The 13,984-nt window shown below is 41.4% G+C and overlaps 1 protein-coding gene across 1 annotated transcript in view; it reads right to left on the bottom strand.

The window, feature by feature from the left end:
• DERA (deoxyribose-phosphate aldolase) overlaps window positions 1-13,984 on the bottom strand; it is a 95,566-nt gene that overhangs the window by 54,712 nt on the left and 26,870 nt on the right. The window contains exons 2-5 of the mRNA XM_019515595.1: window positions 12,794-12,891; window positions 5,654-5,801; window positions 3,078-3,173; window positions 1,352-1,486 (exon numbers count right to left, since the gene is read on the bottom strand). Of these exons, the coding sequence (XP_019371140.1) occupies window positions 1,352-1,486; window positions 3,078-3,173; window positions 5,654-5,801; window positions 12,794-12,891 (477 nt within the window). The remainder of the gene's footprint in view (window positions 1-1,351; window positions 1,487-3,077; window positions 3,174-5,653; window positions 5,802-12,793; window positions 12,892-13,984) is intronic.

Genomic DNA, 13,984 nt, shown 5'->3' with positions numbered 1-13,984 from the left:
TCCCAGCTGCTGTGTTACGGGTTAATCATTTAACTGATATAATTAGGTTTTAAATTAATTTTTAAATGATATTTACATTCCTAGCAGAGGCTACCATGTAGCCATTAAATGGCAACAGCTTTTGCTTGCTACCAACTGTGGTGAGACCTGAGCCAGCAATCCAGAGGTAAGAGGCACCTTATCTAATTTACCACCCTATAAATCACACTCTTCTGTCTTTCTAAAACTGCACCTAAAATTAAAATAGCTGTTCTAAAGGACCAACAAACTGATGCCAGTTACCAGGCTTACTGCATGTACTCAAGGGCAAAGTAATATAATTGAACGATACTGTAAAAGAGACCTGAACCTTGTAAACCACTTGTAAAAGTGAATCTTGTCTGTTTATGAACTTTGTTTGCCTATGTCTTTAGATCAACATGGCTACAACATATACCACTGTAAAAGAAATCAACTCACATGAGCAAGTTAACATAGGGATTATCATCACATAAATACAAGCACTGGTGCACTACAGCTGTCATTTTGTTCCAAGGTTAACCGAAGGAAGACTGAGATCAAAGAATGTGGCATGCTGATTACATTTCCATAACCACATTCACATACCAAATGTTCCTTTTTCAAATGTTTTAAGTGAACAGGCTATTAGTGTTGCATTATACAACTAAATGGAAATTTCACTCCAAGGCTAGTATGTGGTGTTTACCTTTACATGGGGATTAGTTATGGGAGCACTGTCAGCACTTAAGGCAAACCATTCACAGTACATTAAGAGAAAACCAATTTGAGCAAAAACAATCTCCAGTATTATTGAGCTTGCTAATTAGTAGCATTCTAAAGACACAAGAATAGTAGTAATTATGTGAACAGTAGGTTTTCACCCTCAACTTTGGAAAAAGAAATTAGAAAACACAGACTTTTGCCAAGAACAAAAACATTAAGGACACCTTGAGCTTTTAAAATTTTTTAAATATATTTTTAATTAAGCCCATCAACACCCACTCACTTTTTTTTCCACTTGAACTATGCAGAAGTTATATAAAGCCCTAGAAGAAATGCAGTGGCTAAGATTTTCCAAAGAGAACAGCGATTCTGCCTATCCACCTTTGCATGCCTTAAAGAAGCTTGATTTTGAGAGAGTGCTGAGTGAGCACCTATCTTGGGAAAATCAGACTTTTTCAAGGTGTTTCAAGTCATCAGTTCAAATCACTAATCACTTCTGAAAATGTTGGCCAACAATGAGCAACCAAAACTATATAGTGCCATTATAAATACTGGGGGGATGAGAGGGTCTGAAGCTTGCATGACTACATGGTAAGAGCTTGGCTCCTTAGCTTTAGTAACTGCTTACCTTCCCATTGGCCAGTCAGCACCAGTGTTCTACTGATTACAATGTCAATCTCTCTTGCACCATCTTCCACTGCTATTCTAATCTCATCCAATTTGGTTTGCAAAGGAGTCTGTCCAGCTGGAAATCCAGTTGCCACTGGGGAGAATGGGAAAAAAACACTGATCAGTAAACAAACACTATAACTAGTAAGAAGCACTGGAGGTATACAAGGCCTCTCTCTCAAAAGGAAAATTATTCTACAGATCAAAACTCTGAGGTTTCCTTTTTTTTTTAAGAAATTGAACCATCAGCCTTGATATTTTTTCTGTTTAACTCATACTATGCAAAAGAAAATTATTTCTGAAGCTGTCCTCAAAGTCCTAAAAGTCCATCCACACCTTCATTAGTAAGAGCATTCATTAGCTCTTCCCTCAAGTATATTAACTAGCAATTCACTTAGTTTTTAATGCACCTTGCACAAATGTCTCTTTCACATCTCTTGGAGCTATTTCCAAGTCAGCCTTGATAACCAAGGACATAAGTGGAGTTCAGTGGAGCTGTGCCTGAATAACCAAAGGTTGAACCTGGCCTCATCCATCAAGTGATCTTTGACATGTAAATTCTTGAACCTTCTACCATTCTTAGAAACAAGTGCCACTAATATGTAGCTTAGTAGCAAATCATAATCATAATACTGTACAAGTTCTACATAATCTTATACTACTCAACACATTCCTTTGGTTTTACTTAAACATATATGCAATACACATGTAAGGCTGGAAAAAAAATCATGCAGGATAGGTCCATCAGTGGTTATATTAAACATGATAGGAGGGCAACCGCCACATTAGGACTTCCTAGTACCTTCCCAACTTTCTGAAAGCTGAAAAAGGGTCAGATCTGTCTACATATGCCCTGCATATATACTTTTCTCTTTAGCATTCTCTCCCTGCCACCATGAGATACAGGGTACTAGCTTCAATGGAACAATGATCCAACTCTGTAGGGCTCTTATGCTATTACAGGTGACTGGGAATGTCACCTATAAAAAAAAATGGCTTTGTTCCTTTTTTCCCTGCTTTATGATGTTGAAATATAACTTGAAAGTGTTCTCCTCAAAGTAAATAGAAAAATAAAAAAAAATGATCACATATATTTCTGGGTGGTTTTCATTAATGGCAACTGAGTCAACACTGAATTGATGGCATCTGAAGAGTGAAGAAACTGCTAGCTCTCCTACAAGTAAGGACCCCTACACCTGGAGAGAGTGTAAGTGGTTTCCCTGCAACTGAAAGGTCCAACCACATGGAATAGTCTGCAAGATTATTCCTTAATAGTAATAGATCTGTAGCTGTTAGTATCTGCTTTGTCTTCAGAGTCAAACCTCTTGATTTTGATCTGTTGATGTTAATATCTAAGTTGATGAGTAATTCCACTAAGTAAGCTTTGTTATCCTTGCTGTTTCAATTCAGGTAAGAGAGTTCAATATGCACATCTCGAAGGCCCTCCTTGCTGCCCGTCTCACCCCGCAAGATCTTCCAACTGAACTCTGATGTAATAGTCCTGATGCTTTTCACTTAAAAAAAAAAAAAAAAAGCGCATCCTGACCCTTCATACTGCTGATAAGCAAACAAACACTAGCCTTTTTGGTGTTTACTACAGACTTTAGAAAATAAACAGGGGACAAGTCCTGTTAAGAATTATTTTTTAAAAAAGAAAGAAAAAAAAAAAAGAAAGAAAAACTTACCTGAAGCTACTGGTATGTTACATCCAGCAGCCTTAAGTGCTTTAACTGAATCAGCTACTCTAGCTGGATACACACAGACAGCTGCAGTAGTAATACCTGCAAAAAGTTTCAATTAATTGTTTCTTATGCATATTTCCATGCTATATATCTACAATAAGCGCCTGTGCATACATTGTCCTACCACCCCAGGATCTGCACTAATTGTAGCAACAGTGACAACACTACTGGCAACAGAGCTCAAGTGGCCAGGGTTGTAACTACTCCCATGATTTTTTAGCCTGTCCCAAGAGCAGAAATCTCTGTCAGATCTAGTGGTGCCTAGCATACAGGGATCTGCACTGGCGGTAGCACACCCATAGAATTTTATTAAAAAGTCTAGTGCAGACATAATTCTGACATCTTTACAGTGCCAATTTAAGACCAGTACAGTAAGGAATTTATTATACGAGGAACTGTACTATAGAGTATTCTGCCTAAGAGTCTATTGTATTGTTTGGCCAGTAAGAGTTAGTGATCGAACACTTCAAGTGAGACCTGGCTTTCGCTCTGTTTCTTTTTTTACATTTTATCCTCACAAACTCTAATAAAATTAGCCTGCTATTTAATAATTTTAATCAGTTATACAAAACGGAAGTTTTATGAACTCTGGTTTATGAATATTGGAAACACTAGTCCCTTTTTTAATATGGCCAAAAAACAGGGAGTCTGATTTACCACAGTATTACACCAAGTTTAGAAAGGCTAAACTCATTAATGGAAGGCAGTTAAAGACATAAAAGGGAACAGACAGAAGTGACAATTTTCGCCCAATCTGGCCACAGAAAGTAGTTTATAGCCGTGACCAAACAAGTGCGTGACAGAAAACTACAAAAATGTACAACCAAGTGAAAATCTGACCCCTCATTGCATGAGTTCAGTCAGGGAGTTTTTCAGTCACCACTAAAGGATTGGGCAGATGTACTGGAGGAGCCCTGAGGTAAGGGGGCTCCAATTCACCCACCCCACCATCCAGCACTGGCTGGGGAACCCCTAGAATGAGCTCCTCTCCTCCCTTTCCCCCCTCCCATTATGAAAATTTTGCAGTTTCACTGAGTCAGCCAGCAGCTAGATTCCCCTCCCCCTAGACCACCAGTGAACTTCTGTCTGTTCCAGGGGATCCTTGCAACTCGGAAGGCTTCCTGCAACGTGTTCTCAGTTACATCAGGGACTTGCACTTCTGTCTGCACCCAAAGTGTCACAATGGTAAATAAGGCCCTAACCAATGTGATTCGTGGTGTTCTTGTAGTTAGTTTGTTATAGCACCAGTGTAATGTCATGCAATCACATGATAATGTCAAACATCCTCCTCATTTTTCACATCGGTAGAATATAATCTCCTGGGAAATTATAACATTTACCACTGCAACCATTACAAAAAGATGTCATCTTCTTGCCAGCAGTTAACAAACTTGGTGTGGCTATCTTAGTGCCTTGAAAACTTTATTTTATTCAGTGCTAAGTGTAACACTAACGTTCGTGTTTGGGCCCACATCTAATTTCACCCTAAGTAGCTTATTATGGGAGTTCTGCCACTAACTTGAATGGGCGACGATTTCATCTTTCATATCCTAAGATTTTGTCGACTCTAGCAGGGTTTAGACATTTTTGAGAATCACATCATAGAAGCAGACAGAGCTAACATGCCAAAATAATTAGCCCATTGACCAGAGGTTCCCAAACTTTTTCTTATTGCGTACCCCTTTCAGATTTACCAGCTGCCTGCATATCCTTACCAGCATGCATTTTATATTTAACTCCTTAACTGCCAATTATTATTATAATGAAAACTGCATCCGCCATTATACAATTTCTCCTGTATACCTCTCAAAGATGCCTTGCGTACTCCTAGAGGTATGTGTACCACAGTTTGGGAACCCCTGCTGTGGGTGGGTTTTGAAAGGGTAAAGGAAGAGCAGATTCTCTTTTAAATATACAGTATGTGTGTGTTTTCACCAAGGCAAAGAGCAAGATCCCAAAACTATGCCCGTTAAAACCCGCTCAGCCTAGGACCAAAAATATTTAATCCCCTTTCTCACCATATTACTAAGACATCATCACATGCATTGAATGCAAACAGGCTTAGTGCCACCTTACGGTATAGTTATTAAAAGACACACATTATGAGTTTCCTTATTTACTCTCTTAACAATTTCTATATCAAATACACCCATTTTTATCATAAAAAAAGAGATCATTCTCTTACTATTCACACTTCAATCTCAATCTTGGAGCTAAAAACCAAGGGGAGGCTTTTAATCTTCACCTTGCCTCATCACCAGAGATACTTATTTTGCAGTCAGTACTTGTTCAAAGAATGTCATGTAAAAGACTGTAGAGTATCCATTTTGCTTTCCCAGGGGTTTTTGGCTGAGCAATTCTAACTTGTAAGAGGTTTGTCAGTAAGGCTCAGGAGGTAAGTGGTAAAGAACATGTTGTGTTTACTTAGAGAAGGCACATCTTTTACTGCTACAGTTTTATACCATCAAAGCTTGCAAATATTGTAACTAAAACTATATATTTGTCATAAATATTCATACCTTTATCATGCATATCCATAACTCTCAACAGATCCTCGCTGATTGGATGTGTGGCTTTGTAGCACAGCCTATGAATGTTTGATGGGGTGTCATCACCTGAGAGTGTGGTGAGGTCTATGCAAGTGACAGCTCTCAGTAGCCAAGCAGCCTTTATTAGAGGTAGAAAAGAGAAATTCAGAAAACAGCTTCATTTTTCAAAAGCACCCAAGCCCATGCCCTTTTTTAGAAGAAAGTCACACAGGAGCATATGTTTAATTGATAATCATCAGCAGTGTTTTTGGAAATTTTACATCAAAATCAGAAAACTTCTGAGGCTTGGGAACACAGAGGATATGCAAAGAATGACCCAGGATATATAGGCATGTCAAAGCATTGTTCAGGTCTTGTGAAGTCTGACAGCACAAAAAGGATTTAGATCTAAAAGACAGCTGTACGGATTAAGAAAGTCTAGGCAAAAAATTCTACTGGGTTCCTAAGCCACTGGTTCTTAGATTTTGGGACATGGAAGAAGAATACAACCTTCATCTAGCAAAATAGTTCTTGTACAGCATATTCAGCCAACCTAAGGCAGAGCCCGCCTCTGTGAAAATGTATGCACTCTCTAAAGTACCATATTTACTCAAATATAAGATGACACTGAAAATAAGATGACCTCCCAATAATTATATTCTATATAAGGAAAATTTATAAATTTGTTATAATTTTCCAAGCATATAATCTAATTATTGGAGGGTTATCTTGAATTTGTCCTCTCTTCCCATTGCTACAGCAGGGAAAATAAATCTGAGGGGTCAGGTAGCTACTCTTACACTCTGCCACCCCCCCACTTTCTTCCCCCTGCTGCCCCTTGCTCCCTTACTGTCAGACCCTGCTCTACCTGCATACATGGAAGTGAGAAGCAAATTTGAAAACACTGATTTTGAAATAAACAGGCCTGTTGTAATTCGCATATTGGCAAATTACTATGGGTATCCATAAACTTAGTTCATCCAGAACTGATGCATTTTACCCTTTTTGAAACAGCTACAAGTTTTAGCACAGGTACTCCATAAACAAGCTTTGAAGTAGCATTTTTGTACTTATTTATGTATAGTACAAACTATGTATGATATTAGTCCACAGCCAAAAGGTTAATTAATTTACCATAGTTCATTGGGCTGAGCCCCACCAGAATTAATAGAATTTTAAGCAACGGTGGCTCCACAGCTCAGCAGTGCTCAGTATGTGTCTCCAGATACCCACCATAAAAGGATCCAGGTGCTAATTAGTTCCCAACTCATGACAGGAACCTCGTGTTTTTGGTATGAGTCCTGGGATCCTCCAAAAATGTATATGCAGATGAAGCATAGGGCAACGGAGGCTGGCTCCACCTCACAGAGGGCAGCATTACACTAATCACGTGCAGCAAGCTAAGAGAGAGGGAAACAGAGGGATTCTGGGTGAACTGTTTGCAGCGCCATTTGGTGATGTTTGACAGACATTTAAGGCTGATGAAGAAACAGAAATGATTGGAAATGGGAGAGAAAGGCAGCGCTCAGCTGTAAGAGTGAAGAAGAAGTAAAAATTCATTCAATGCAGTGGCTTACCATAACTTTTCATAGATTGTTAGGGGCTGGACGGGACCTTGCCGATCGAGTCCAGCCCCCTCCCCACCCTACGTAGGAAGACAACTGGGGTTAGGTGACCCCAGCAAGGTGATTCCTCTTGAAAACCTCCAGGGTAGGTGATTGCACCACCTCTGGAGGGAGCTTATTTCACAGTTGGGACATCTTGACTGCGAAGGATTTTTTTCCTGGTATTAAGCCTGAAGCTGCCTTCCAGGAGTTTGTATCCATTGGTCCTGGTCTTCCCCAGGGATGCCCTAGTGAACAGTTGTTCATCGAGCTCCTGATGCACTCCTCTGATATAGCGGTTAACCACTATCAAGTCCCCTCTCAACCTTCTTCTCTTTAGGCTAAAGAGGCCCAGGTCCCTCAGCCTTTTCTCATATGGCTTGACTTGCAAATCCCTGATCATATGGGTGGCTCTTCTCTGGACTGTCTCAAGCTTTTCCACGTCCTTACTGAAGTGCATGGAAAAGAGACTTGAAAGAAAGTCAATGCTGAGGGGGACTGTGCACAATGGGCACTACAATATATTTTATTCAGATGGGCCGCACTACCCTTTTCTTGTGGTAGTTTCCTATCAGTATGTTTGCCTAACATAGGCCAGCATTTCCCAACCTGTTTTGCCCTATGGCACACTTACCTAAATAAAAAAGCACCTCGGCACATCGGATGCAGAACAGGGGAGAAAGCAGGGCGGCACGTGGCCACCGGACAGGGCGGGGGGGGGGCGGAAGGGTGGCACACAGCCAGCCGGATGCCGCCTGCCTGGCTGGAGCCACGCTCCCCATCTCAACTGATGACACACCAGTTGGGAAATGTTGATATAGGCCATGTGTTTTATAATCTTGCTCAGTGTTAGCTGTATTTATTCAACTTTGTAGTTGGTTTCCATTACTGAGCAGAAATGGCTTTTGGCAGCACTTTAATGATAAACAATATATTTAATGAAGCTTCTTTGTATGTGAATGTAAAATGAGGAGCTTCTTTCCCCACCCTGATTGGGGGGGGAATCTCATCTTATATTTGAGTAAATACAATAGATATGTGAGCTGCATACTTTTATATATTTGCACCCCGATCTATGTACATTCATGTTAATGGAAGATTTTGCCAATTACTTCAGTGGTGCCAAGATTTCATCCATGTTATTTTGCATAATTTCTTTTTAAGTTGTGGACCTCAAACTATAGAAATGTCATCTTTCCCCTCTGTAAAGTAGGTATAAAATACTGATATATCTTGAAAATAAGTTGCAACAGTTGATAAACATTGATAAAGCTTTGTCACATCCTTGGATGAAAGTTGCTACAGACTTTCAAATAATTAATTACTATGGTTTTTACTTTAACAGTTAATAGTTTTTATAGTCACCTAGGGTTTTTTTCTTTAATTTTTTCTTTAACTTTACTTTTATAAGTTTTACATTTTTATAAAAATATTTTCCACAGAAAAGAGACTGAAAGAGAAAAGAACATTTAATCACCCACTAAAAAGAAATTTTAGTCTCACCCCTTGTGAAATGAGTTGTGAAGTTGTGAAGACAGATGTAGTAAAAGGCTTCCAAGAATTGGTGTGAACTTCATTTAGTTTTTAAAAAAAAAAATTGGCTTTTTAGAAAAGTATGTTTTTGGAGAAGGACTACAGCCACAAAGTTTGGATCTGGAATCTTCTCTAACTCCAAACTTTCCCTCAAATGTAGTCAAGCTTCAAGTTTCGACCCATCTCTAGGAATCAGGGAGTACATGCATATTTTCATGCAATTGTGTTTGAGTAGATCAAAACAACCTCTTAGGCCAGGTCCACATGAGCAGAGGTGTGCCTTTACAGCAGCACAAATAGCAGTGGCACAAATTTGTGTTGCTACTTTGTGCCCCAATGCACGCCTCTGCCCATGTGCTTTGCAGCAGGACACATTGTGCCGTTGCTCCAAAAGCTACGGGGTGGAAAGGGGGCCCGGCTGGGGCACAGGGTACCTCAGCAGGGGCTAGCCTTCCCCTGCCTTCATCTTGCAACCCAGCCAACCAGGGATTGGCACATGGAGATGGGGAGCAGGCAGCCCAGGTTTGCCTGTTTCTCCATCTCCCCGCACTGTGGAGCCCCTTTGCTGAAGGACCCTGCACCCCGGCCAGCCATTCCCTGCCTGGCTGGGGCACAGAGTGCCCAAGATGGGGAACAGGCAGCTGCACAGCTGGCTGGAGTGGACTGTGCCTCAGCACAGGACCTGCACATGCCTTGGTGTGGGGGCTCCCCCATCTCAAGGCACTCTACACCCCAGCCAACCAGGGAGTGGCTGGATGGGATATAAGGCATCTCAGCGAAGGGGCTCCACAGCGCATGGAGATGGGACAGCAGGCAGCCATGGGCTCTTGCCTGCTCTCCCAGCCATGGGCTGCCTGCTCTCCTGTTTCTTGGTTTGTCCTGGCGCTTGCTGCTTTGGCTTGCTTTGTGTTGCTTTTTTTTTCTAGGTTTTTTTTTTTTCTTTTGCTACCAGGAAATCCCAGTAACAAATTATGCCCTGGCACTGCAAATTTTAGCAGTGCCAAGCACTGATTAATGTGCATCTTGTGCAGTCTGTGGCACTGCAGAGATTTACAGCACCACAAACCACACATACCCACACATCTGGAATCAGCCTTAGTGCTCTTTACAGGAAAACTGCCCATCAGGTGCAGGACTCTTGGTCCCAGCTATACACGTAGGCCCAGAAGTTTCATGCACCCCTGTGCCGTAGGGATCACATCTGTTGTGATCCCCTGAGCCTAGGGGTTTCATGCTGGGAATGGTACATTCCTACAGCTGAAAGTCCCTGCTATATGTGCAAATTAAAGCTCAACAGCAACCAGTTAGCACACATTTTTCAGGTCTAACTTTATAGCAGGTTGGAGCGCTCTTTCTTTTGTGATAGCTACTTTGCATGTGTAGCTGGTCTTAAGGTAATTGCACACTTAAACAGTTAATTGCACAATACCTGTAACATATAGAGAGGGCTCAAATCTCTGCAACCCAAGTACACTGTCCCTTGTACACTACATTGTCTTTTAGAACAACCCAGAAAGTCAAGTATTAAACCCACTTGACTCAGATGCTAATGACTACATAAGGAACTAAAGAATAGGGTCTCATCTTTTTAAAGGCTGTCAAACTTTGAAAGCACTCCACATTTTTAACTACCAAAGGTATTACTTGACCTAGGGCTGAGGCCAACTGATTTTATTACTAGCTGACATCATTCATGACCTTAAACTGTACAGGAACATCTTATAAATTGGTTTACTGTCTCCTATGTCTTCTTCAATTTTATTTTAACAGACCAAAAACGCAGTTCTGTTCAGTGGATTAAAACAGACACACCCCCTTTAAATGCTATGGCTCTTAACAGGGTTTTGGCTTTTTTAATTAGAAATTATTTTACAGCATCTTCCACTGGGATCTCATGCTAGATACACTGCATTCATCCTGATGCAAGAAAAACTCCCACTGTGGTCCATAGAAGTTCAACTCAGTTTACACCAGAGCTGCATATATGCTACCCTGACCCCATCACAAATGCCCCCGCTTTTGACTACATGGCTACCTCTAACACTCAGCTCAGAACTGCCAGTGACAATTAAACACTTAAATTGAAAAAGTTCAACAGGTTTCTTTTTTATTCTTGGCAATAAGCAATCTTTACTGACTGTATTCATTTTTATAATTGCTGGCCTGGGTGCATATTATTTCTTTTTAAGTCCCCATCACACTGGTTCTCAACAGGGTATGGTGGCACCCTGGGTGCCACAGGCCAGCACCACCAGTACCAAACTGAGAAATGGTTGTGGGAGAAAGGCATGCTTGCCTGCATTATATTATGTGAGCAGATGGGCCACTTCTGCTGCAGCTCTTCCCAGTTTACTCCAACATGCCTCCTGAAAACAGAGGCACGCAGGGCAGTTCCATCTGGTGCAGGGGCATCTATTTCAGCAAGCTGAAACTGCCCCAGGCACCTCCATTTTCAGAACACGCATCAGAGCCAAACTGGGAAGAGCTATAGCAGAAGCAGCATGAGGGCCTGCATAACATAATGCAGGCAGGTACACCTTTCTGCTCCAACTGCTTCTCAGTTCAGCTCCAAAGTGCCTCCCAAAAGCAGAGGCGTGTGGGACAGTTCCATGTGTCCCACATGCCACTGTTACCAGGAGATACCATGCAGAGGCAGATATGGAAAGGCAGTGGTAAGAGCACAGACTCACGCCACAGCCACTTCCCATGGTTATAATAGTAATCACACTGTGGCAACCCCTTGGCCTTCCCCTCCTGCTTCCCAAGTCTCACGTTTCCTTTTGCCCACTCTATACCCCTTCTCCCCTGCTCAGCACTCCCTATGTACTAAAGGTGGAGCCTGGCACCCCATCCCTGAAACATCCCTGCCTGGACTCCCTCCTACAGTTCTAGGGCTAGAGTTTAGGAAAGATTGCCTTGGCATAACTAAGGGAAGAACTTGGCTCATTGGTTCCCAATCCCCACTAGTGACCTAGAATCACATGTGGGAAGCCCACTGCTATGTTGGGTGCAAACATTTGCTGGACCACACAGAGCTAGGGGAGTACTCCTAGCCAGTGGCCTGAAGGTGGGAATATAATTATCTAATCAATTATTACATAATAATTAATACAATTGTAACATTTAAAATATTCCTAATTTATTTATATTAGTTTTTAAGTAGGGTGACACTTGAATCTGAAAAAATGTGAAGGGGTACCTTAAGTCTAAAAAGGTTGAGGACCACTGCCCTACTACAACCTTTCAGTGGATGAAATTCTGCTCACCAATACAACTTCCACTGGAGTCTTTGAAATCTGTGCACGTATTTGAAAGAAGAATTGGGCCAAGTCTCATGACAATTTTGCACCCACTTAGGTTTCTTTTTACAAGACCCAGTTATTCAAACTGTAGAAGAGTTGCAAAACATTTGTTATTGCATGTGACCCCATGGAAACCAATGGAACTGCTCAAATAAGGATTGGTTTCCAGGCACAAGGGTGGCAGAATTGAGTCCTGCCATATGTATATCCTTGTTTCTTCATAGGTCCCACAGAAAGTTGTTAATTTTGAGACACAAATAACTGGTTAAGCAAAATTGCATAATGCAAAGGACAACTATCAAGGTAGGTCAAACTTGACAGGGACCACGATCATATCTTACAGCTTTAAAATTAAAAAATAAGAAGACTAAGTGTAGAGGGGGGTCTGTCTGGGAACCAGAATGAATGTGCTGGGATAGTAATATACAATTTAATCCACTCATGAATAAAGATGCCTTAAATTCATTTGTGGTTTTGCCACTCATGAGTTATCAGGTTTTTAACTTGTTTGGATAAATGTGTCATCTTATCCCAACCCATCATCATCAAATACAAATTATTAAAATAAGACACTGACAACCACAATCTTTTAAGTTTACATGCATCTTGAACAAAATTCAATATTACAGCCTAGAGAGGATGAATGACTGCTTTAAAAATACAGGAACAGAATGCTTAAAAAGAGCACTTACTTGCCAATCCTTTTTCACAGTTCTCCGTGTCTGAATTTGTTCTGCATGCCTTATAATGGCAGGTTGATTCACTTGCACTTTTGAGATCCAGCCAAGGTCTAGGGGGAAAAAATCTGATTTATTTTGTGTATATTTTATATATCTAATGGCAATTTAATAGGAAAGTTGCTTCAAGTCCCTTGAAGGTAGCTTTGTGGTGGCATGCTCCTTTAACAGCTTAAAAGCATTTGGCCAATACCAAATATTACAAACCTCAAAGCCTTAGCTAATGTCAAAACATATTCAGGGGAAAGCTATGTGAAGCCAATGTTTACACAGACTTTTGTTTCCCATAGAAATAAAAGTTAACTTAATGCTAGTGAAAGATGCTACTTTGCAACCGATCGAATCACATAAAAGGTCTATCCCAGGGTAGTCAAACATCCAGCTCTGTCATCAGGCCCGTGGTGCTGCCCCTGAGTCTAAGCACAGCACCCACAGACAGGGCCAGGGCAAGCACCACACTTGGCACCCATTTACAGGACCGCACTGCATGGGTGGACACAGGAGCACAGATCCCGGAGTGGCTGGAATGGGCACCACATGCGGTGAAGTCCAGCCAGGGATGTGTAGTGTGGATCCTAGACCAGCTGGACTATACCACATGTGACACTTGCTCCAGCTGCTCCAGGATCTGTGCCATACATAACATGGGTCTCAGACTGGCTAAAGCGGGCACTGAATCTAGTATGCTAGAGGAAGGAGGAGAGGCAAGCTGTGGGCTTGATCTGGCTCACACCAGCCTCCGCTCATCTCATCCGCACAGCCAGGTGAGTTTGACATCCATGGTGTATGCACAATGCAGCCTTCAGTTAACCACTAATGTGCTTCCCTAACCACTGACTTCAACAAATGACTGGTAAGAATTAGATCAAATTCATTCAGCCTTTGGTTGTTCTATGCAGGCTGATAGACATTACTGATTGCAATGGTGTCCGTTTTTCTTCTATGCAGACACTTGTCCCCTAGGAATTGGACTCACTCCTTGCATACTTTCCACCAAAGCTACCACATAGTCTCAAGATGGTAAAGCATTTGGATCACTATTGTTCTGAATTAATTTGAACTAGTAAAGTAGAGATTTGGCCCAGTATTATTACCAATTTGCAGAACCGTCAAGTCTTTGGGAAATGTATATGAATGCACACTGAT

Source organism: Gavialis gangeticus, unplaced genomic scaffold (genome assembly GCF_001723915.1).
Source record: "Gavialis gangeticus isolate Ggan-Ray unplaced genomic scaffold, GavGan_comp1, whole genome shotgun sequence".
Lineage (NCBI taxonomy): Eukaryota > Metazoa > Chordata > Crocodylia > Gavialidae > Gavialis > Gavialis gangeticus.
The sequence above is the reverse complement of the archived record's forward strand: the minus strand, read 5'-3'. Positions and strand labels throughout refer to the sequence as shown.